Source organism: Halichoerus grypus, chromosome 3 (assembly GCF_964656455.1).
Source record: "Halichoerus grypus chromosome 3, mHalGry1.hap1.1, whole genome shotgun sequence".
Taxonomy (NCBI): domain Eukaryota; kingdom Metazoa; phylum Chordata; class Mammalia; order Carnivora; family Phocidae; genus Halichoerus; species Halichoerus grypus.
In genome coordinates, this window is record NC_135714.1 from 125975874 (window position 1) to 126001050 (window position 25177).

A 25177-nucleotide genomic window follows, 5' to 3' on the forward strand; every position below is an offset into this window, starting at 1 on the left:
TATTTTTATTGTGGTCAATTACACATAATGTAAAATCTACCATTTTTAGCCATTTTAAGTGTATAATTTAGTGGAATTAAGTATATTCACATTGTTGTACAACTTTCATCATTATATTTTATAGATTCCTAGTTTACCAACTTATTGTATAGCATTATCATATCTTGGTGAATTAACCCACCTTCAGCTCAAAGGATGTATATATACAATACCAAGAAGTCCCACAGTCTTGCATTTGCAAGCTGAAGAACCAGGACAGCCAGTGGTGTAAGTCCCAGTCCATGTCTGAAGGCAGGAGAACCAGGAGCACCAATGTTTGGGGGTAGGAGAAGATGGACATCCCAACTCAAAAAGAGAGAGGGAATTTGCCCTTCCCCTGCCTTTTTGTTTTATTTCTGCCCTCAATGGATTGCATGATGCCTACCTGCATTGGTCTCCCCCAGCTCAAAGGGTTGCCCCTGGGTGGCCTAAGCTATTTGGCATTACTCCTACCCCTGCCTCAGTGATCACTTGAGGGAGAAGCCTCCAGGTTTAATTGAGATAGGGCATGGCAGTCTCCTAAACTGGTTTGATGCCCTGACTGAAGTAGTTGTGATTGGGGAGCATCTTTCTAGTGCAGGAAGTGGCACTGCTTATACGTAAATCTGGAAACGATGAAGCCATTCGATTCTTAGAAAGGAAGCTTCCAAGAAGCTAAAGTCAATAGTCAGCTGGTGCAGAGCTGAGCAGATAAATCTACAGAAAAGCCTGTCTTACCTCTCCAAGGAGGATTTTAGTGATATGGTCCAATAATTTCTTGTTTATATTATTTTGGCATTTCCCCCCTTAATACTTGTGAGATAAAGCAGCCTGATACAATTTGGAAGACATTCAAAGATTTATCTTGCATTTCTTCTTTTTATATCATTTATGTTTTGCCATAGCTATAATTTATGTGCCTCACTCATAAAGGTATCATAATCTCTGCAGCAGAGATTGCTAGGTTCCTGCTCAAAATCTATTGTCCTTTTCTCTTTGTAAAAAAATTCAAGTTTGATTTAGGTGGCAGTGTACTTGGGTAAAAGACCACATTTTCCATTTTCCCTTGCCGTGATGTGTGGCCATGTGACTAAGTTCTGGCTAATGAAATAAATAGCAAAAATGTCTAAGACCTGCAGGAAGGCGGAACAAAGTGCTGACTCAGCTTGGGGGGGGCGGGATGCACTTTTAACCTTTCCCTTCCTCCTTCGCAGAGGGAGCTCTAGGAGCCACCTTGTATTTTGAGGTGAAACTGAGGATGGAACCCAATGCTTCTCTGGGGACTGTGGAATCATGTTAGACTACTTCTGGACTTCTTTCACATGAGAGAGAAATAAACTCCTTATGGTATAAACTACTGTTATTTTAGATTTTTCTGTTACAATATGTCTGAGCCTAATTCTAACTGACTCAGCCTGAAACATATCCAAAGATTAAGTAGAAGCCCTGTTTGACTTCATATGTGGCAACTTTGTTACTCATCAGGGAAAGACAACATTGTATGTAGCAGAACCTACATAAAGGGAAGGTTTCATCTGTATTAACCTCTGTTTTATCTACACTGGAACCTGACCAATTTGCATTGTTTCAAATCCTTAACTAATCCAAGCATTTAGCAAAGCATAAGAATGCTTACCTGACATACATACTTGAATGTCTCCAGGCATCTAAAAACTTAATGAGTCTGAAACGGAAACTGATCTTGCCCATCCCAGTCATCATTAATTACCACCACCACATGGACTTCTTATCCCCTGTTTTCCTTTTAGTGAATGTTCAGTGAAGTTCATATCCACCCACCTTACTTACCATGACAAGAGCCTGGCAGCCATCTTTGACACCCTCCTCATTTCTAATATCCAGGCCATTGTCAACTCCCAGAATCTCCCTCTACAATATATTTGGATCTATTTCTGTCTCCATTGTTACTTAGAGGGTAAAGCTATAACATTTCTTGCCCACACCACTCCAAAAGTCATCCCTCTGGACTCCCATTCTCCACACAGCAGCTAGAGAGAAAACACAAACCAGATCACATCACCATCATGCTGAAACCTCTTCAAAGGCTCCCAATAGCACTACAATACAATCCAAAATCCTAAATATGGCCTATGAAGTTCTGTGAAATTTGCCCCCTGCCTCCCCTCCACCACCCTGTATTGTCTTGAGCCAGTTTCTCTCACTGACTATGCTTCACCCACCTGACCTCTTTTTGTCTCTTGAATGTATCAGATTCTTTCCCATTCCAGAGGCTTGCACAGGCTGGTTCCCTGCCTGGACTACTTTGCTCTCAAAACCCTCTATTTAATGGTTAATTCCTACTGATTCTTCTGGTCACTGATTAAATGACACTTCTCATTAAATCTTCCTGACCCGACTCTCAATTTTTTTCAGGTCCTCAATTATAATGTCTCACACACTCTTTACTCTAACTGTATGGCACTTTCATTTTAAATTAGATATATATTTATGTGTGTGCGTTTTTTTGGGGGGGGGTAGTTACTGTGTCATTTTCCCTCCAGAGAACAAAAGCACCATGAGGACAGACACTGTCTGTTTTGTATACCGCTGTATCACCAGCACCTAGTATGGTACATAATACATATAGAAACTTAACAAATATTTGTGGGAAGAATGAATGAATGAATGAACGAACAAAAATGAGACCTAGGAACCCCGTAGTATCTGCTTTTGTGATGACTTTCCTTGAATTCTGTCTTATGTGATTTTAGGAGAATAGATTCCCCTGCCCCTCCTTCCCCCATATTGATGGAATGTAATCTTCATCTCCTCTTCCTCCTCCTCCCTCTTTTCAGCCTACCCTCCCAACTTCCTCCTCCTTCTCCTGATCATCAGTATTATAACTTTAGCAGGTGCTTTACAAAAACAATTTTATTAAATCTCCTCAACCAACTTGCAGTTGCAAAATCATCATCTCCGTGCCATGGATGGCAAGCCTGAGATTTAGAGAAAATTTACCTTTGCCAAGCTGGTATGACTACTAAGTAGTGAAGGTGACTAGGAGCTCCTAAATTTCTATCTATCCATTGTACCATAATGTTTCTCTTCACTTGGCCATACTTCTCATTCATTCCACAGTTACTGATCATCTCTACTAGGCACCAGACAAGATGTAATTGAATAAAACTAAACTACTTAGGCCTTTCACTCTTGGTGATCACAGTAGACTTATTTAGTATTGAATTAAGATTCATATTCACCTGCTCTTTAACACTGTTTTGGGCTGTGTGTGTGCAAAGACAGAACTAACAATGTTTTTGTGATGTTATAAAATTGTTTTAAACAACTCATTTTGTTCCAAATATCTAAATATCTAAGGAAGAACTGGCCACAGTGAATGAACCAGAGTTTCTGTGGCTGGGAGTAGAAAGCCGTAAGGAAAGAGGCACTTCTGGAGCAGCCCCTTGCCCCCTTTCTTAACTTTGTAATTAAGGTACTTCACATACTAAAAAAATTCACCCATTTAAAGTGTACAATTTAATGATTTTCAGTATAGTTAGAGCTGTGCAGTCATTACCTAAATCTAAGTTTAAATTATTTTCATCATCCCCAAAGGAAACCCTTACTCTACACCCACGTCACCATCCAGCCTCTGACAACAGCTAATCTACTTTCTGTCTCTACTGATTTCCCTTTTCTGGACATTTCACATGAATTGGATAATATATGTAGTCTTTTGTGACTGGCTTCTTTCACTTAGCATGTTTTCAAGGTTCATTGTGTTGTAGCATGCATCAGCACTTATTTTTTTTCTATTAATATTCAATTAGTAGATTAATATTCTGCTGTATGGATACACATATTTTCTTTATCCCTCCATTCATCAGTTGTTGGACATTAGGGTTGATTCCATTTTTTTGGCTCTTATGAACAATGCTACTGTGAGCGAGTATTTGTGCAGACATAGGATTTCATTTCTCTTGGGTATATACCCAGGGAGTGGAGTTGCTGGCTCTCATGTTAATTTTATGTTTAACACATTGAGGAGTGTCAGCAGCCCCTCTTTATGAGGATAAGTTTAGGGTTTTGTCCAGAGGACTGAGTCAGTTTTTCTGTTTTGCCAGGTCCTCAGTGTTTGTTTACATCCCTTCTATTCTTGTGTCTTTTCCCCTTTATTTGCCTCTTCTCTTCTCTGTAGAATCCAGCCCCCTGCTGATTTTAGTAGGAACTGAAGCTTTCAATGCCTAAAAGTTATTTGTGAAACATTTTGAACTCTCTGGAGGATGGACATTAAAGCAATAATGTTTATCTGTTTTTCCGTGGGTCTGCCGCACGTGGTCCTATTTTGTAACAAAAGAGCTCATTGAGTAGGAGGCTTATTTAACTTGTTCCTGAGGGTTACACTCCAACAACATGCTGTCCAAACAGATTCTTAATTACCCAGAGCTGAGTCTGAACGTTTTAAAGAATCAGTTTGAAGTTTCTTGGAGGATATTAACATCTTTAATAAACCTATATAGGTAAACATATGTTGAGAGCTTGTAAAAAATGTATGTAGAGTTCCTGGTGTGTGCCTGGCACATAATTGCTTAATAAATTGTTAGTTGCCATTATAAAAAGTTACTGTAATGAACGACTGATTTAAGTATAAATCTCAATTACTTAAAATGTCTTAGTTTTTTTGGAAACACATTTGAGTTCTGTTTCAGAATACACAGGATACTTTTCCATGTGTGCTGACATAAATTCTCACTTGTTCGTCACCCCCACCTCGTGAAACCTGGCATTTGTTTTCCAGTAGTTATTTTTAGAACAATAAAGATCATTTCCACCTACCCAAGCAAAGTTAATCTGAATACGACGGAGACAACTCTTCAGTGGTTTATCCACCCTCTCCCTCCCTCCAAATCGTTCAGTGTGGATACGCAGAAGAGTGTAATAGGACCTGTCGGCCCCCAAGCTCTCCCTGCTCGGGTAAAACTTTCAATTAAAGCGGAGATTTAACACGCATTTTACTTGAGATGAGGAGCGGGAATAAGGAAAAGCGTGCCCTGCGTGCGAGAACTTTCACAGCTCAGGGTCGCTCCCAGGATAAATGAGATCAACGAGTCAATCGTTTCCCCTCGCCAAGTCAGACATCTGAGCGCTGTCTCCCGGCTGAGGGGATTAGAGACTGCTATTAAGACGCCCCTTCCCGGTCCTGGTCGAGGTCCCGGCCTCGCGGAGCCGACTCTGAGTCACCCCAAGAAGGGGAGCCGAAGAAAGGGGAGGGGCACGCACCCCTGGGGTGGAGGAGAGCCGCGGGACGAAATTCTAGACCGAGTAAGGCTCGGAAGGAAGAGGAGGGGCAACGGCGCGTGGAGGAAGAAAAGGGAGAGGCTACTGGGGAAAGGAAGAGAAGGAAAGGGAGGGAGGAAGAAGGAAGGCGGAGGATCAAGAAGGGGGCGAGCGGGGGCGGGGGCGCGGGGCGGGCCGGGGAGGCACCCGGGGCGGGGCGGCTCGCGCCTCGGGGAGGGTCGGCGGCGCGGGGGCCGGGTCGGGCCGGGGCGGGGCCGCGGGCGCCCGGGGCTCGGCGGGGGCTGCCGGGATTGGGGCGCCGCGGCTCTCTCGCTCGCCTCGGTGGCCGGGCTCAGCTCCGAGGGACACGTCCGTGCCGCGCTCGCCCTGGGCTGCGAGCCTCTCCGGGACTTCCTGCCCGCGCACCCCGCACCTGGCCACGGCCCCGAAGCCCGGCTCCGGCTGTAGAGCGCGGCGGGCGGGCGGTGGACCGCGGCGGTCATGGGGCTGCAGCCGCTGGAGTTCAGCGACTGCTACCTGGACAGCCCGTGGTTCCGGGAGAGGATCCGCGCCCACGAAGCGGAGCTGGAGAGGACCAACAAGTTCATAAAAGAGCTCATCAAGGACGGGAAGAACCTCATCGCAGCGACCAAAAGTAAGCGGGGACCTGGGCGCGGGGCAGGCTGCAGCGCGGCGAGGCCGGGAGGAGCCTCTGCGGGAGGGAGACAGGCAGTCGCGTGCCCCGGGTCAGCCGCCCGCGGAACAGGAGATTGGGGACCGGGAGGCCCCGGGCTCACTCCTGCCCGGCTCCCCAGGCAGCGGGTGGCGAGTGCCCTTTCCCGCCCCTAGCCCTCTACCAGCGGCCAGAGCCCGCGGCTGTGCGTGGGAGCGCGCCGCCCGCAGCCGGGTACCCTTCGGTGCCTGCGTTCCCTGCCCGGCCCGCCCCGGGGTCAGGTGGGATTGCACCCTCAAGCTCAGTTTCGCTAGTTTTGCCTTGTGACCTCTCCAGAGGACTTCCCTGGAGATTCTTTGAAAACCTGCTGCGTGCTGACTTATTCAAAAGTCTCTTCCACTGCAGCCTTACCGTGTCATTTTCCGATATTTTCGGATAGTCTCGTCCCAGGTCCTTCACTGTGCTAAACCAGAAAGTCCACCCGGCGTCGTGCTGCTTTCCGCACATTCTTTCCCTTCTGCGCTGGGGGGGTTGGTTCAAAGAGTGGGACTTGTCAGGGTGAGCAGACAGCCTACCCTTTGGCCTGAGCCAGCGTTGCCTGCCACCAGGGAATTTCACCCACGTCGGGCTTGATGCCTTCTTCCCTGGTTCTTTTCTGCTTTTTGAAAAACTAGGAAGTGGCCACCGGAGAAATAGATCTCTATAGATACATCTGTATCTGAGAAGAGTTTTTCTAGGAGGGAGAAGGGCTAAGATTCTGGCTGATGGTTGGTGATGCTGCTGGATGGGGGGGGGGGGGGCATTAGCTCCAGTGAGGAGCTGGGCGGCTGGACCACACCTGTAGCCCATAGCCCTTCCGAGGAGGCCTCTGAGTGTCCTCTCTTCTTAAGAAGACCGCAGACAAGCGGCAGGGCAGTATCCAAGCCTCACAAGTCTGTGTTGTTAGGGTCTTTATCGCTTCTCTAGTTTCTCAGTTCGGTAATTCCCAGCTTTGGGAGTTAGTCCCTTGTACACTTGTTTGTAGACCTCACCTCTGGGAAAAATACCCCATATCACTCTCCCCCACTACCACCATTTTGCATTAAGGAAGATTAAAACATACTGCACAAACTCTCAAGAACCCAGCACAGTGCCTGGAACAGTAAATATTCACTTAATGAGTTGAAATAAGTTTTAATGGGAAGAATTTAGTGAGCCATCCCTGTAATTTTGGAAGCAAGTCACTCCTCTGGATGATGTCCAAAGTTCCTTTTGGTTCTGTGACCTTGTTGGTGTTGCAAAAGGAGGATTGGGAATCACTTTGCGGTAGTGACTAGTGGGCTTATTTGGTTGATGGCTGTCCAGTGCCTTGGCATTAGGTATATGTGTTGGGTGGGAAGTAGGGAGGGGTTATAAATATGTAGGCAGGAGTGAGGAGAAGGGCAGTGTGTGTGTGTGTGTGTGTGTGTGTGTGTGTGTGTGTGTGCGCGCGCGTGCATGAGAACATGAGGGAGAGGACTCCTTCCTTCTGTAGCTTGGTGTTAACCAGTGTCACTGGCCTGGGGAGTGTACCTTCTCTCTTACTGGCTGTAGCAGCTCCCTCTGAAGCTAGGATGATGAGGAAGGAGGCTTTGGTATGGGGAGAGGCAGATGGCAAAGCCAGTTTGGCCACTAGTAGAAAGCTATTTATGTGACTGCATGTTAGCTCTTCTGCCAACAGGACACATGCTTGGTGTTCCAGCGGCAGCTGGTGCATCTGGGAGGCCAGCTGTCGCCTTCCTCCCCAGAATGTAGACTTTCTTGATTTGTCAACTGGTGTCTTACTCCTTTTGGTTCTTGTCCTTTACCATAAGAAACACAATTTATAATCATGAGTAAGAGAGCAACCCGAAAGTATCTTTTTTCTCATCATGTTTGATTAACTTAAAGTCTTTCCCAGAAGACAGCAAAAATACAGCTTTAGCTCACATGCTTTAGGCAAGTTAGAAAGACCCTGCGTTTGCCCAGCTTGCTCCTCAAAGTTTAGTTCTAGTTCCTATGAAAGACTATGAGCACCTGACTTAAGTCAGGACACCTGCGTTTAATTCACCTTTCCTGTTAGGGCCTGGCCACACAACAGCTGAACAGGCCACTTAATTATTTTGTGTTCAGTTTCTCCTGTCCTACTTCTTAGAGGCACTGGTAAGGTCCTGCAGTGTTTGGAAATTGCAGTGTAGGTCAGTCGTTCGCCTAACCAGTTGAGCCTTTCTATATAACATCTGCAAGTCAAGAAGTCAAGGAAGGACGTGAGGTGGGGGGAAGAGCTGCAGAAAGAATAGCAATCAACTAGGTCAGACTGATTATATTTTCAGACGTCTTATACTCCGTTATGCATAAATGGCATTTGGTGCATTTTCAGAATTATGAGTTTGAGATTTCTGTTTTTAGTTACCCTGTAAGATGCCTCCTGAATGCACTAAATACTTGTTAGATTTATGTAGTTTTGATGTCTTGATGCTTTGAATATCCATAAATATTTAAAGAAATTGGAGGTGGCTCTGTGGGACTTGAAGGCTTACTGCTGAGTTCAGTGATGCAGCAATCAGCAAATATTTAGCATCTATGATTCATTAAATACTGAGATTGAGATACAAAGAGGTAATAAGGCAGAGGCCCCTGTCCTTGAGTTTATCGTCCTGTAGTTGAATTCAGTCCAATCTAGGGAATGTGTTTGAACTCCTATAGCATTGTGCTAAATTCTTGAAGAAACAAAGGATACACACACACACACATTTAAAAGGTTAAGGGGCACCTGGGTGGCTCAGTTGGTTAAGTGACTGACTCTTGGTTTCGGCTCAAGTTATGGTCTCAGGGTACTGGGATTGAGCTCCGAGTTGGGCTCTGCTCTCAGCGCAGTCTGCTGGAGAGTCTCTCCCTCTCCTCCCCAACCCCCCATGTGCGTACTCTCTCTCTCAAATAAACAAATCTTTTTTTTTTTTTTTAAAGACTTTATGTATTTATTTGACAGAGCAAGAGAGGGAGAGAGAGAGCACAAGTAGGGGGAGCCGCAGAAGGAAAGGGAGAAGCAGACTTCCTGCTGAGCAGGGAGCCCGACTTGGGCTTGATCCTGAGACCATGACCTGAGCCCCCCAGTCACCCCATACATAAATGTTTAAAAAATAAATAAAAGTTTAAAAATGGAGTGAGGAACAAGTATTCTAACTTTGCCAGAAACAAGAGTTTGTTGTAGGTTAGAATGAAGACATGTGACTGGCAGTTTGGGAACTTGTTTTAAGTAAGGAGTAGAAGCTTGTAGAACTTGTCAGATTGAAAACAGCTGAGAAGAAACCTGAACACCACAGTATTTGAGGACCCTGAGGAGACCAGTTAGGAATGGGATAAAGGGAGAGGTTGGTTTCAGATTATGGAGGGTCATAAAAGCGAGGTTAGGAATGTGGACTTTATCCTGTGGAGAATCACTGAGGTTTGTCAGCAGAAGGCTGACATAATGGGAAAGAGTTGATTTCGAGACAGGATTTGACATCTGTGTGTAGGGTGGATTTGGACATAGCAGTGGGGGTAGGCGGGAGCTCCAGAGAGAAGTCTGGGATCATTGACTTATGTGGCACATTTGGAGATCATTCACTCAATTCAGTGGACTCTTTGTTTAAATGGATTTTTTAGTCCTTTTTCTTTTTCACACCTTTCCTTTCCTAGAATAACCAGTGTCCTCTTTTAATAGTCTTTCCTTTTGTAAACCTTTCATGCACTGTCTGTATAGTTTCAGATGCTTATGATTCATAGAAATGTTTAGCATATCTGCCAGGAACAGAAATAGGCCATATATGCTTTTCCACAAATTTTACATTAGGCCATCTTGAGGGAATTTGTTCTGTTTAGAGGAAAAAAAAATTTTTTTAAGTGAATAGTCCTTAGAATTATTAAGCACTTAATACAGTTATGTAAAATGCTCTTTATTAAGCTTAGATTGTCTAGCTTTCTTGGTGTGTGTGTTAAGCTGGAGAGCCCCTCATAAGTGAGCCTGCTCTAAGCACAGACATGGAGAAGGGTGTGAGTGGCAGACAGGACTAGAATTGGAGTCTTCCAAGTCTTGGTTTTAGTACTTTTTTTTTAAGGCCTTGGTATTTTAATATTCGCTTTGCTTTTTCCTTTAATATTTTCTTGATTTTTGCTTTGCTTTCTTCAGGACAACGTAAAAGTTCCTTTTTGCTTTCTTTATGTTAATGTTTTAGAGAAATGGTTCAAATGATAATCCCTTTTAGGGGAAATTTCCTAAGTTGCTATTGCATTGAAGCATACAGAAGTTTGGAAGACTTAAAAGAATTTCACGTTGTAAACTTGAGCCTCAGTTTCCTTATTTTTAAAATGGGACTACAGCAGAAAGCCCAGTCTGAGGATTGAATAAAATCCAGTGATTTTATGTGAAAGTGTTTTGCAAACACACATGTGAAGTGGTTGTGTAGACTCTCTTGTTGGCCCAGCCAGCATTATTTTTCTCTATCGGAATTTTGTTCAGGTGTCTATACCTTTTCCCAGGAGATGCAGGGAAAGGTGATTAGGGCTAATTCTGATTAGTTTAACTAAGTTTTTCAAGACCAGCTGATCTTTAGAATCATCTGGGCAGTTATAAAAACATGTGGTCAGGTTTAAGAGTCCCAGAACTCTAACTCAGTTATGGTGAACTTATTTTCTGGGCTGGTAACTGGTTTAAGAATGAGGATATATCTCAGTTCTGGCCAGTGAGACATGAGAGGAAGGCAGCTGGAGACTTTGGAAAAGATTTCCTTTTGTGTGAGGAGACTCTTAAAAAGGGTTCTTGGGGTGCCTGGGTTGCAGTGTTGGTTGAGCGTCCGACTCTTGGTTTTGGCTCAGGTCATGATCTCAGGGTTGTGGGATCGAGCCCTGTGTCAGGCTCCGTGTTTAGCTTGTAGTCTGCTTAGATTCTCTCTCCCTCTCCCTCTTCCTCTGCCCCCCCCGACTTGTGCTCACTCTCTCTCTCTCAAGTAAATAAATAAATCTTTAAAAAAAAAAAAGGTTCTTTACTCTTCTATGCTATCTGGTTGTGTTGCGTGGAGCTGCTACCACCGTCTTGGGACCGTTGAGTGGAGCCAAGGTAAGGACTATGGAGCAGAGGTAACTGTATCTGGGTTTTTGATGTCATTGTGGGAGCCACAGATTGTTCTATGTCGAAAGCCCAGCTCTGGATATATTGTTAAATGACCTAAGCCAGTTTGAATTGTTTTCTGCTACTTCACACCCCAATTTTGATGGAGTAGTCTAATTGTAAATTTCATGCTGATGCTGCTATTCAGTGGAATTTAGGGAGGTATAGAAACAAAATGTTACTTAAAAAGTTGATAAATTACAAATATAATTTTTCCCTGAATGGAAAAGAACACTCATATGTGTTTTTTGTCCCAAAGAAATCACCATGGATCACCAACAATTCAAGGCATCGCCTGGGATAAATCTTCAGCTCTCACTTGGGGTTTTAGTACGGTGGGCCAGTCTCTGGTATGAATGTAGACTTGCTGTAGAAAAACTACCATCAGACTGGAGCTAGGATGTGGACCCAGACAGGCTTTAGAGCTTCAAATGCTTTACTCACTACAGGTGGTCCTTGACTCATATAGAATAGTTTTTTTTTCTTTTTTAAGATTTTATTATTTCTTTATTTGACCGGGGTGGGGGGAGAGGGAGAATCAGGCTCTCCACTGAGCAGAGAGCCTGATGCAGGGCTTGATCCCAGGACCCTGAGATCATGACCTGAGCTGAAGGCAGACGCTTAACTGACTGAGCCACCCAGGCACCGCTATAGAATAGTTCTTGTTTAGAGCTCTCTACTGGCCAGCCATGTTCATTTAAAATGTTTTATGGGTCAGTCATCTGGTGTTCCCTGTGTCTTACTGACACATTGCCTTTTCCCTGTCCTTCCATTTGTTGGGGTTCCTTTGACCACCTCCTTTCTGCTTAGTTTTTTTTGGCGGGGACCAGGGAGCATTATTGACTTTTGGAAGAGGGGAAGTCAGGAGGGCATGTTTGTGTTTTAATTTTTAAAGTAGCTGATGATATAGTACAGGGTAGAGGATTAAGAGCACATGTTGAGGGTACTGGTCTGTCTGGGTCCCTACCCTAGCTCAGCCATTCACTGGCAGTGGGACCCTGGTCAAATTGCTTGGCTTTTCTCTATGTTGTCACCTCTAAAATGGAGATCATAATACTATCCACCGCATAGGGTAAATGAGTGAATACATGTAAAGCATTTAGAATAAGCATTCAGATGTGAAATGTTAACACTTATGATGTATCATTTAAATCGCAGGTACATGTTTTAATATCAAGGTCCTTTTCTTGTCTGAAAAATGGTGCTCTGGCCCAGTGACTAGTATGTAACCTTTTGGTGCTTATTACCCCTAAGAGTATATTGGTTCATATCCTCATTAGCAGTGACCAAGAAATACAAATTTGACAAATGCTGGGAGGCTTCCAAAGTTTGAATGTCGTGCGAGATGCTGAAAAACCTTGAAAGTAAGTTGATGAATCAAAGCTAAATGGTATCTTGGGAAAACATTCTCCAGGGTTTATTTCCAATTCACAAAGATTTGAAGATGAAGTAGAGAGTGTCAGTAAGGCCGCTGAAGATCTAGCAAGCCACCTGCAGCTGAGACTCAAGCAGTCAGCAGCCGGCCTCTATCTAGAGGACTGAGAAGGAGGGGTTGAAGGTGACAGAGCTGTGCTCAAGGTCCTGGGATGATAACGTCAACGACTGGAGCCTTCAGGTACTTAAAAGTCACAGTGACACTTTTAGAGGATACTAACGTTAGTGTCTCATCAGCAGGAAACCCTAAGAACTAGTGGACAGTGCTTGTGTCTGCTATGGGAAATTCACAATGAGAAAAGGCAGGCAGAGAGGCCTCCAAGAGGGCTGTCCCTGAGACCTGTTAGGTAGTCCTATTCTCTATGAAAGGACCCTCAAAGTCTCCTCAACTGATTCCCAAAGAAGCCGTTTTGAGTCTGTGACTCCAATAGCTATTTATCACACCTGATGGTTCTGTTTGTTTTTTTGGGTCATAAGCAAGGATTACGAAGGATATAAAAATGCTGGGTAGTCTGCTAGGTTACCATACATTGTGCTTTAAGTGATGGTGGGCCGTATGTGGCAGTGAATAGGTACGGAGTGAAAGCGTGTTCACATCACACAGTTTGTCAGTGGAGGAGCTGGGATGGGAACCCACTTTTGTCTGGCTCTGAAACCCTTAACCGCAATCATTAGCTGTCTCCATGAAGGGGTGTAACTGCGGTCTTGTGTTAAGGGAAGTTATTATGATAAATCTTGGTTATCTGGAATGTGTGTACACCTCATGATCTAGTTGGGAGACTGTTCTTCTTAGCTCAGCACAAGGGCCACCACTGACAATTTAAGGCCCCCGGGATGATTATTGTAAATAAAACTGGCTTCTAGTTTGTATAAGTATAGACATTCAGAGATTGGTTGATTTAGAAGCCATTAGATTCAGATCTCTACTTTAAAACAGTATCATTTCCTTCCCCTCAGTCTCTGTCTCTTAATCTCCACTCCCCTCATCCTTCCTTTGCTGCCCATTTCTTGTCCCACTCTTTAGTAGAATACATTTTTATTTTGTTCTTATATTTTGGCATTAGGCTTTTTTGCTTACCAAAATTATGAGATTGTTTATAAAAAGATACAGGGAATCTCATAATAACTACAGTGTGTATATTGTGTCCTTCATCTAACATCTTGTTTCATTAAGATGCAAGTTTTTATAAACGTATGTGCAGAAGCATATAGGAATAGCTGTGTTCTTAACTCATTGAAAGCACACTGTGTATAAATCGTCTTTCAAGTAACATGTTCTTTCATTAAGATATAAGTGGTTGTAAATGTTATTGGAGGAACATATGGAAATAGCCCGGTTCTTAACTCATTAATAACTATACTCTGTGTGTGTGTGTGTGTGTGTGTGTGTGTGTGTGTGTATGTATATAAAGAACCTCATAATACACATTTCTGTATTTGCATCTTGGTTTAGAAGAAAGCTTACTATCTGCCTCTCCCCGGTAGCAACCTGTCCTTCTCCCTAAACAGTAGCAGCTATCTCAAATCTGGTGTTTATTATTTCTAGACATTTTAATATATCTGTACAAATTCCTAGATAATAGCATGTTTTTAGACTATGTAATGGTTCTCATACTATATGTGCAACCTCTTTTTTTCCCTCAGTTTCATGTTTGTGAGATTTATCCATGTGGATACATCTGTACCTCTATTTCATTTAGTTCAAGCTCTTTTTCCTCCAAGTGGTGTTTAAGAAGACTTTGTTAATTGATGTTTTGTAGATGTTATATAAAACTAAGATGTTCTATGATGTGTCATATAGTCATGCATTTTTTGATTGCCAAACAACTTAGAGAATTTATGCAGCATGAAAGCCTTATTGTAATTAATTTTGTAAACTTTAAAACAGTAGCTTTGACAACAATCTGTAGATAATGTACCCATGAATTTTGAAGTCCTTTAGTAAAATTTCTTTTTGATAAATTATCAGCTTAGTGTGGATAATCAGAGCAAACCAGTTTAAGTTTCAGTCACTGGTCTGAATCACAAACAAAATTTAAAGCCTTTTCACTTCCTTGAAATTAGACTTCTGATATTGGTATGTAGAGAAAAAAAATGATATTTATATTCATCAACAGTGTGCATTAAGAACTCTGGTAACTGTCAGTCTAGTTAGGTCAGATGAACTTGATTTTTAGGCAGGGCTTGGTTGGTATTTTGTGATAGGCCTCAAAGCAAACAGGAACCACAGCCTGCTTTATTTGATTATCCTAATATAGGAACCTAATTTATAGACTTGCCAAGGGGATCTTTTGTAATGAGGAAGCCTTGACATCCTTCTCTTTTAAACAAACAAACACACATGCCGAAAAACCCCTGACACTTTACATTCTAAGGGCAGGCATCGCTAAGTCCCAAGCTCCATAAGCATCACACCCCTGTTGCTGCTGCTGGAGGCCTGCCTCCCTGGTTGAACTAGAATTTCCTCCCTGTGTTTTCTGAGGAAGATGTTAATCCTGTGCCACTTAATATTTCAATGGTGAGTGTGATTTCTCCTTCCTTGTTGACTTGTTCACCCATGGGCACTGTCTGCCCTTGGGTGTCAAGGTGTGTGTTCCGCCACCATCTGGGAGCGGGTCATGGTGAGGTGTGTGGCTGGAGGAAATCCATTTGGAAATCCAAAGTAATGTCACTTCAGCTCTGAATACAGGATGTTTAATACTCTCTAAGAAGATGAATGTTTTTATTTCTGACTGTAAAGTTGGCTCCCCTACTTCTTAGCAGTGTAGACTGCTAGACTTTGGGCAAATGAGACTTTGGGCAAATTACTTAAACCCTCAGTTCCTCACTTTTTTTTTTTTTTTTTTTTTTTTAAGATTTTATTTTTTTGTCAGAGAGAGAGCATGAGCAGGGTTAGCGGCAGGCAGAGGGAGAAGCAGGCTCCCCGCCGAGCAGGGATCCCGATGGGGGACTCGATCCCAGGACCCTGGGATCATGACCTGAGCCGAAGGCAGATGCTTAACCGACTGAGCCACCCAGGGGGCCCCATCTCACTTTCTGTTTTGTTATTAGTAAAATGGAGATAGTAGGAACTCTAATGGGGTGGTATTATTTAATTCTAATGTTCCCTAGTAAAGGATCTCAGAACTGTGTCTGGCCCCTGGTAGGTACTGTCCTCATCACCATCATCAAAAGAGCACCATTCTGACTTCCTTTGGTTGAACTTGGACACAGCTGTGGCTTTACCAGTAGAGATAGTAGAAATAGTCTCTGAAACCTGTTCCTTGCTCTTTCAGGCTAACAGTATTTTGAAGCACTGGGCTGAATATAGGCCTCGCATTTATTAAATAGAAGAAGTCAGCTGTACTAGCATGTTGAAATCCAGCATATTACTGAAGCTCTTTGCTTGAAAGTTTCGGGGACAAAGCCAAAGAAGTACAAGGGAGTGGAGTGTCATTGACATGTCATTACTTTTATTGGAGAATCTGGCAGATAGGACTTCTGTCACCACTGTGACAGATAGTTTTGTTTTTCTTTTGTGAAATGCAGGTCAAAGGCAGCAGAGCAAAAATATTGAAGAGCGTGGTCTTTGATGTCAGATTTACTATGTGATCTTGGGCAACTTGTTTAACTCCTTTGTGCCTTGATTTCCTCTTCTGTAGAATGTGGATAGTAGTTTTATTTCCCTAAATGTTGCTAGAAGTAAATTAGTTAATTATTTCCAAAGCACTTAGAAAACTGATTCATAATGACCCCTGAATGTGTTTGCTAAGCATAGACAAAAAATTAAAAATCTATTCACAGTCATCATTCTAATAACCTCATTTATGACAGTGGGGAGGAAGTGTCATCCCAAGTCATTAAATGCCACCTATTGTGGGCAAGTTGCTAGAGGTTTAACAGTGAATAGGGACCCTGTGTATCTGTGCAGAAGTCAGAGTTCTAGTGGGGGAGATGGAAGATTAATTAAATGTTGTCATTCACTTTGTTGAGTAAGATTGGGATGCTGTGGCCCTAGTTAGCAGGACTAACTAGGGAGTCAGAGAAGACTTCAAGAGAGTAGCAACTTCTAAGCTGAGGCCACTGGGAAGGCTAGGAGCTTTCCATGCTGAGGGTAGGGAAGAAGCATTCTTCAAGCATGGTCACATGCATGCAAGAGGACTGGAGGCCAGAGAGATCGTATGCTACACGGCTGGAGAACAGCTCTGGTGGGCTGGGAGTGAGGCAGGAGCAGAGTGAGAACAATGGGGCTGCAGAGTGGGCAGGTGCAGGGTTGGGAAGGGCCTGGTGAAGCCGGTTAAGGACTTCACACTTCACTGGAAGCACAGTAGGAAGTGATGGAAACATTTCCAGCAGGGGATTGGCATCATCGGAATTGCATTTTAGAACAATTTCTCTGGCAGGCAGCCATTGTGAGAGTGAATTTGAGGAAAGGGGACTTGGAGGTTCGGAGGTCACCCATCTAGGCCAGAGACTTTGGTAGCAGAAGAGGCAGATTCTCGAGGAGGAGAATACAGAGGCTGCAGGCTGTGGTGGGTGATTGGGTGTGGGGGTTGACGAAGGAGGCACCCAGGGTGATTCCTCAGTTCCTGCCCTGAGCAGTTGGGTGCTGTTCACTGAGGTAGTCCAGCTAGAGGAACAGGTTCTGTGGGAGAGAGGAGACATTTCTGAACTAGATATGTTGAGACTGAGGTGCTTCTCAGCTATCCAGTGGACACATTCAGTAGGTTGCTTTTTTTTATAAGTATGTATTTCAGGAACACGGAATAAAGCTGGAGGTGAAGATTCTGGAGACACAGCATATAGATAGGAAATGACACCGTGTAACAGTAGCAAACCTGCCCAGAGGAGGAATGTAAAGGGAGAAGGCAGGGAGGCTGGGCAAATCCTGGGGAATACCGCTTTAAAAAAAATTTATTTTATTTTATTTTTAAAGATTTTACTTATTTGAGAGAGAGAGAGAGAAAGAGAGAAAAAAAGAGTGACTGAGAGAGAGCTGGAGCAAGCAGGGGGAGGGACAGAGGGAGAAGCAGGCTTCCCGCCGAGCAGGGAGCCGGAAGCGGGGCTCAATCAGCTGAAGGCAGACGCTTAACCGACTGAGCCACCCAGGCGCCCCGGGAATACAACTTCTAAAGGGTGGATAGAAGAAGAGCTTGAGAAGGAGGTTTGAGAGCAGTAACCATGGGGTGGGGAGGAGGGAGGAGATGGAAAATCTGGTGAGGGTTGCATAGGTCACGGAGAAAGGAGGAGAAAGGAGGAGGGAGGAGACAAGGTCATGTTACAAAGAGAACCAGTACTGGCAGTACAAGTGACATTGCATTAAGACAGTGTCGTTGGTCAAACAGAAAGACTCTTAACCATAGAGAACAAACTAATGGTTGCCAGAGGGGAGGGGAGTAGGGGGGATGGGGGAAATAGGTGACGGAGATTAAGAGTACATTTGTCCTGAAGAACACTGAGTAATGTGTGGAAGTGTGGAATCACTGTATTGTACACCTGAAACTAATATAACACTGTATGTTATACTGGGAAAAAAAGGACCGCGACATTGGTAATAACTGGATTAGTTTACGGCACAGCAGGGATGAGACCCTGATTGCAGAGGGTTGAGAGGGAGGGTGTAAGGGAAATAAATGAACCTGTGGTATAGATAGCTCTCTGGAACTATTGGTTAATGGGTGAGATTTGAACATGCTGATGACGATATCCAACAGAGAGGAGGAGACTGAAGGTTCAGGGAATATTCCAGAGTACAAAGTACTTCTGAATATAGAAGATGGGATTCAGAGTCCAGGTGAAGGCAGGACACACCCTTCATCTATTTCAATACTAGAAGGGTGGAAAAGATGGGTGCAGACTCAGATAAATTTGTTGATTTGTGTCAGGACTTTGAGGAAATTATTACCAGTAGATTTATTTTCTCTGTGAGTTAGATGGCAAGATAGTTTCTAGTAGTTAATTGTGTTTTAATTTCCCCACCACCACATTCTTTCTCCGGTTAATAAATAATACATGGCTTGTAAGACTTTTGTTTCACAGTCTGTTTGAAATGGGGGATGGATGGAATCTAGATGTTAAACCGAGACTAGGTAATGGAAGGTGGATGGGGAGAAAAGGTAGGAATAAAATGTCTGGATAAACGATCATCAAGACATTAACAAATGCCTCAATTCCAGACTTTTATTCTACTGGCACTTAAAGTTGAATACTTTATTCAGTCTTTAAACTTGTTTTTTTTTTTTTTTAAAGTATTAAATGAAAATACCTTTTTTTTTCTCCCCCATGGAGTGACACTGCTGATTTTTCTCTTTTATCTCTGTGGAATCATGCTGGTTGTCTTTAGATGCCTACAGAGAAGAAAATGCCTCTGGCAACGTCTGGGAAGAGACCCTAGGACTTTAGATTTTTGCCTTTTGTCCAAGAGAGGAGGAGGAATAGAACCTGTAAGAGTTTAAAATGTAGTAATTATCAGCGATCTAAAAAGATCTTTTCATCCTCTTTTCTAGCTATCTGCTTAGGTTCTAATAAGTTCAAGAAATGATTCTAGAAGAAAGAATTGTTTACGATGACTGTAACTCTTCAGATGCAGTGGTGTGCAGATGGCACCCCTCTTTCTTTAGCCCTGGGTGCACTGAGTGTAGACACACTGTGCGTCTGGAGGTGAGGTGTGGAGGCTCTCAGGCTCTACAAAGGGAGGGACTCTAGGACTTTAGTGCAGAAGTTCATTGCTGGTGTCCCTAGAACTAGAGTTGGTGGTCTCTTTTTGTGGAAGGTGTAGGATAGGGTTCAAAATTAATCTGAATCCTTTTTTCTTTCTTTCTTTCTTTTTTTTTTTAAACATTTTATTTATTAGAGCTCGAACATGAGTGGGGGAGGGGCAGAGGGAGAGGGACAAGCAGACTGCTGGCTGAGCAGGGAGCCCAACACGGGGTTGGATCCCAGGACCCTGAGATCATGACCTGAGCTGCAGTTAGATGCTTAACCGACTGAACCACCCAGGTGCTCCACGAACCCTTTTTCTTTCTTGACAGCTTAAATTTTTGACATAAAACATGCTGTATATCCTCATTCATTTCTTTCAGTTGCAAGTGAGAGAAATCCAGTTTAAAGTAGTTGAAGCAAAGAAGAGATTTCTGGGCTCACATGAGTGAAGTCTGAGGAATGGGGCTTGCTTTAGGTGTACCTGAATCCAGGGGTCCAACAATGTCATCAGGTCACTCTTTGTATCTCGGGCATTTCCCTCAGTTGGCTTGACCCTCAGATGGGCACTCTTGCATGGTGCTGATAGCTTAAGGCTATCTTTCTTATTGCTCTGGGAATTCCAGAGAACAGTGATTCCTTTTCCGTAGAGGACTTGTTCTCAAATGGATGAATTTGACCCACCTGGAGACATGTTTGGTTGTCCTAATTGGGAGGTGCTACTGGCTGCTAGTGGGTAGAGGCCAGTGATGGTGTGCTGCTGAATGTCCTGCAATGCGCAGGACAGCCCCGTACAACGAAGAATGGTCCAGCTTAAAGTTAATTGTGCTGAGGCTGAGAAACCCTGCCTTCGAGGTAGGGATCAAGATACTTCTGTGAAAATAAAATTATGCCAGAGCAACAGGGATAAACTGGGATTGTCCTGGGGAAAACCTGGACATGTGGTTACCTTCCCTAAAGGCCCTGTCAGTCCTGGGTCACTTGCCCAGCCTGGACCCGCCGCTGAGCACGGCAGATGGTATACTTGGGCCAGCTGAATCACGTGCCTGCCACTGGGGTGAAGAAGCAGGCAGTAAGTAATTGCTTTACCAGAATGCTAAGGTTCATAGCAAAGGGATTTGTAGAATGTAGAAAAAGAAGCAGATTGCTGATCTGTAAGAGAACTTACATTTTTGAAAGCGACTTTTAGACCTGTTTTGATCTGGGCCTCAGGGCTTCATGGGGCAAATGAGGACTGTGAGAAGATAGTGAGTCAGAATAAGTTTGCTCTTGGAGCACCTGGTGGCTCAGGTGGGTAGGCGTCTGACTTTTGGTTTCTGCTCAGGTTGTAATCTCAGGGTCATGGGATCGAGCGCTGCCTCGGGCTCTGTGCTTGGCGGGGAGTTGGCTTGGGACTCTCTCCCTCTCCCTTTGCCCCTCCCCCTGCTCTCTTTCTCGCTCTCAAATAAATAAATGAAAAAAAAAAAAAAAGTTTGGGGCACCTGGGCGGCTCAGTCATTAAGCGTCTGCCTTCGGCTCAGGTCATGATCCCGGGATCCTGGGATTGAGCCCCGCATCGGGCTCCCTGCTCAGCGGGGAGCCTGCTTCTCCCTCTGCCTGCCGCTCCCCCTGCTTGTACGAGCACGCTGTCTCTCTCTCGCTCTGTCTGTATGTCAAATAAGTAAATAAAATCTTAAAAAAAAGATGTATGATTAAAAAAAAATTAAGTTTGCCGTCTCTTTTTCCCATTGCTTGGTTGATTCCTTTTAAGCAAACTTGAGAAGGGCAGGAGAGAGGAGAGGTAGAAATGAAGTGCAGCTTGCCTGGATACAAGGTTAAGGTTGTTGATGCAGTGGGGTAGTTGGTGTCTGTGCCTTCCTGTATTTAACCTCTAAAGTACCGTGTGATTGCGACACTTTCTTTTTAAATAATAGTTTAATTTGTGATAGTCCAAGAAAATATTTTAAAAATTAAATAGTGATTTGCTGGCTTAATTTAAATTTCTCACACTGATACAGTGCTTCTGTTTAGTTTTGGAGAAATAAAGTATTGCTAAGAAAAGCTGATGTTGGTGAGTATAATTCATCTCACACAGTAGATTGAGCAATTTTACATTCTTTTTTCCTTTTAAGGAAAGAAAACTTTTCTTGAACAGAAATTAGAGCAGGTGTTTTTTCTTTCTGTTTGTGTATATTCCAGCCTTAATTTTAAGTTTGAAATCAGTTGAGGTAATCCTGTAAGCATCTGGAAAAGTTTATTATAAAAAAATAAGTTTATTTTCTTCTGAATTGTATGATAGTCTCTGGAAATATTTCCCTTGTCTCCATCTTATTGTGTATGCTGGATAGTATTTAAAGCAAAGATTTGAAAGTAGGTAAGTGACCTATTTGGATTATTTTCTTTTCATTGCTAGTCTAGGGGAATTGTAATAGTTAAATTACACATTTATGATGTGAACTCTGAAATCTTTGAGATTTGACTGTATGTCTTAATTGATATTTTCTAAAAGGCTTATATGGCTATGCAAAATTGTTGATGAGCAGTCCTACATCCAGAAACCGGATGTATCACTTAACCACAGTTAACAGTTTTTTGTTTGCTTTAAGATGGTTCACTGCCGTTTGGCAGTGTCTACCAGAGTGCCTGCAGTACTGATTTATCTTGACAATCATGGAACAGAAGGGTTTAAAAAGTGCTTCTTTGTCTAGAGAACAAAGAGGCAACTTTGTAAAGACCTTTAAGTTTTGTGACTTTGAAGTTTTCATTTCAAAAGTGTTAAAGCTGAATGTGTAGTTTTGAGTAAATGTACTTCCTCAGTTCAACGTATGTGACGGGCGAGAACAAAATAGAAAGGAACAGGGAGAGAGTGGGTTCCATGGTGGAAGCTAGAGCACCAGTGAGCATTTGATCTTTGGAAGGTGTTGGAGGGCACCGTAGAATGATGCATGCCAGATTTTGATGTGTTTAATGAATGTGTACCAAAACTCAGAATTTACATTAGGAAGGAAGGTTGGAATGGAATTAATATATAATCAACTCTGTGGGCTTCCATTATGTGTGTATATATAATCTAATCATAGTTTAGATGTCACTAAACTGTGTTTATTATTTAAGAGGGATCAGTGATGATTCCTTTAAAATGAATAGTCATCTCCCAACCTATTTTTGCTATGTGTATGTGAATATCCATTTTTATCTGTTGGATTTGTTTAAATGAAGGTGCATTTAAGATATTTTCAATTTAAACCAGCAATGAGTAGGTTACTGTTGCTTTAAGTTGGAGATACTAGATTTTGTTTTAATTTGCTTCATAATTATCAGTTGAGCTGTTAGAAAATAATATCTGAGATGTACTAAAACATATTTCTAAGTTTACTAAGAGTAATGATAATGATGGTTGTTGTGGTAGTAGCAGATAGTAGGTTTTTATTTTTTAGCACTTACTGTATGAGCATGTAAGCCTTTCACATGAATTAGCATTTACTTCTCACAGTCTTGTTTGGTGCTCATTCTCAGATATAATACCATTTTGCAACTTAGGAACCTGGGTTTAGATAGGTTGACTTACTTGCCCAAGGGCACTTAGCCAGAAAGCTGTGTGGCACCTGCCAGGTACACACTATTTCTGAAGCCTGTGGTTTTCAGAACATGCATTATTGCCGTTGATATAGTATTTCACAAGTCTTATTTACAGAATTATCTTGTAAAGACATGGAGGGGGGGCGGTTATGTCTGCAAAGCACACTTTAGGAAATTAAAAAAATTTCCGTGAAGGTGATAGAAACTTCCTTTAAGCTATTAAAAGTCACGGGAAAGAAGATCATTTTCAGAGGCTCTGGAATAGTGGCCATACTCTTCTACTTGTATTACAAAAAGTAAAAAAGCTTACTGGTGTTGACTTTTTAACCAAAGCAGAATTTAAAAAGTAATGTTATGGTTAGTGATCCAAAGGGTGTGTGGGTTTGATGTGTACCGACAGCCTGATACTGTTGCCATTTTCAGCTTCCCCGTCTTATCATGACAAGCCTGTAGGAGTTCTTCCCTTAAAGGGAAAGAAATACTTTGTTTTGTGAAATGGATGCTTTACTGTTAATGCCAGTTTGGACCCTTGCTGAAACTTGTTGCTATTTCATGGCCCAAATTGTATTGCCATCTTATTTTCTTCACAAGTAATGGCCATTTCTTTTCTTTCTGGGTGCAGTTTCATTCTTTTTGGTGCTGTATTTTGAATGTATTTACCCTGAAATAGATTTTCTCCTCGTTCATCTAGGAGGAACTTGCTACCCAGAAGTTTAAGAATTTTGTCTAGAGTCATAGACAGTATTAAGGAGACATTGTAGTTAATTTGAAAATATTTTGGGGCTTTTTAATAAATCTTGAGCTTAGTGAATTTCAATTTCCATATAGAAAGCTAGAATTAAAGTCCTGGTCTTCTAACACCTGCCACGGAGCTGGAAGGAATGCCCAACTCTTGTATTCTACAGATGAGGAAACATGTTCTGAGTGGCCCCCTTAGATACCTGCTTTGTCCTCTCTGTTGGTTTCTTGAAGTTCATTTATAATGTTGAGTTTACATGGTAGTAATTTTTTTATTTATTTGCAGTATTAATGAACGAGTAAATCTGGAAGTCATATTTAAAGGGTGATTTTTTTCCCTTTTGAAACTATTTTCATGATGCTTAATGTCATATTCATATATGTCGAAATTTAGATGTGGATGAGAGTGAGCACATTTTGAGACTTAACCATTTAATTTACACGAATGAAAGCCCTTCCTCCTGATGCTTCATTTAAAATTGAAGTAGAGAAATTAATGAATTGAATAAAGATGATGTGTCTTGTGGTTGGGGTTTCCATTCATCTGCTACTGCTGGTCCTAATAAAGACTGAACATTCCTATAAAAGCTTTGCCCCTCACCTTGCTCACATTCTAGATTCCAATAAACTCTCCTTGAGGGTGGTTTCTCCTTGCGGTCCTCCACTAGTGCCTAGAACAGTGCCTGGTTCTTAGGTCTTAGATTACTTAGATTACTATGTTTGAGTAAATGCCTGTCTGGCTCCTGCGATGTTGGAAGTTCTTGAATTCTGGAGAGGTTAGGTGACACCATTAAAGACACAGATACGAATGTGAGAATCCAGGCCCTTTCATTCCCTTCCTGTTCCTCAGCCTCTGTTGTGAGGCAGAAGTTTTTTTTGTAACTTTGTATTGTATTGCTATCCCAGCTCCTCTGCAAATTCCCACTGAGTACTTTGTATTTTAGGAAAACAGGAAAATCATAATGCTCAGGAGGTGGAAGCTGCTACATTCTGGTTAGAAAGTTGTTTTGGCTTTCAGTTGATAAATGTTTGGAGCGCAAAGACGGGCCTAGGGGGAGTTAGGGCACCGTTGGGATAGCATGCCAATTCTTATGAGGGCCCCAAACTGCCTCAGGATGCAGAGAAAGTTCAGGATGGTTCTTGTCAGAATATTTCTTTTGGTTGACTTTCTATTGTCACTTCTTAATGATTGTTTCTATTTAATATGCTGAAAGTTGTATACAATTTGTTGTTGCTGTTTTAGTCTGTTTCCACATAGAGATAAACAGTCTGGGTGAATTTTCATTGTTACACATGAGTGAAGGTAGGGTATTAGTGTTTAATTTGTTTCATATAATGAAAACTAACAGGAAAAAAGACAAAAAATAGCAATTTTGCTGCACAGTTAAGTTATATATTCTTTTATTTGATTTATAATAGAACAAGTTTCCTGAAAAATATTAAAATCCTTTAAAAAAATGATAGCTTTAAAAAATTCCCAAGCAGTCCACAATTATGTGGTCAATTAATCTTTGACAAAGCAGGAAGGAATATCTAATGGGAGGGACACCTGGGTGGCTCAGTTGGTTAAGAGTCTGACTCTTGATTTCAGCTCAGGTCATGATCTCAGGGTTGTGAGATTGAGCCCTGCCCTCCATTGGGCTCTTTGCTCAGCGTGGAGTCTGCTTGTCCTTTTCCCTTTGCTCCTCCCCCTGCTT

At 42.6% G+C, this 25177-nt stretch overlaps 1 protein-coding gene and 1 long non-coding RNA gene across 6 annotated transcripts in view; both read left to right on the forward strand.

The window, feature by feature from the left end:
* LOC144381382 (uncharacterized) overlaps window positions 1-2420 on the forward strand; it is a 39345-nt gene extending 36925 nt beyond the window's left edge. For 2 of the 3 annotated variants that reach the window (XR_013446506.1, XR_013446508.1), the window contains one exon: window positions 1233-2420. This is a non-coding gene — a long non-coding RNA (uncharacterized LOC144381382). Of the gene's footprint in view, window positions 1-124; window positions 268-1232 lie in introns of all 3 variants that reach the window. The other variant, XR_013446507.1, reaches the window with a different exon arrangement.
* A 3099-nt stretch (window positions 2421-5519) lies between these two features.
* ARHGAP10 (Rho GTPase activating protein 10) overlaps window positions 5520-25177 on the forward strand; it is a 314695-nt gene continuing 295037 nt past the window's right edge. For all 3 annotated transcript variants that reach the window (XR_013446509.1, XM_078069295.1, XM_078069296.1), the window contains exon 1: window positions 5520-5911. Coding sequence is in view for 2 of the 3 variants with exons in the window: in XM_078069295.1 (XP_077925421.1) it covers window positions 5758-5911 (154 nt within the window). In the remaining variant the exon portion in view is untranslated. The remainder of the gene's footprint in view (window positions 5912-25177) is intronic.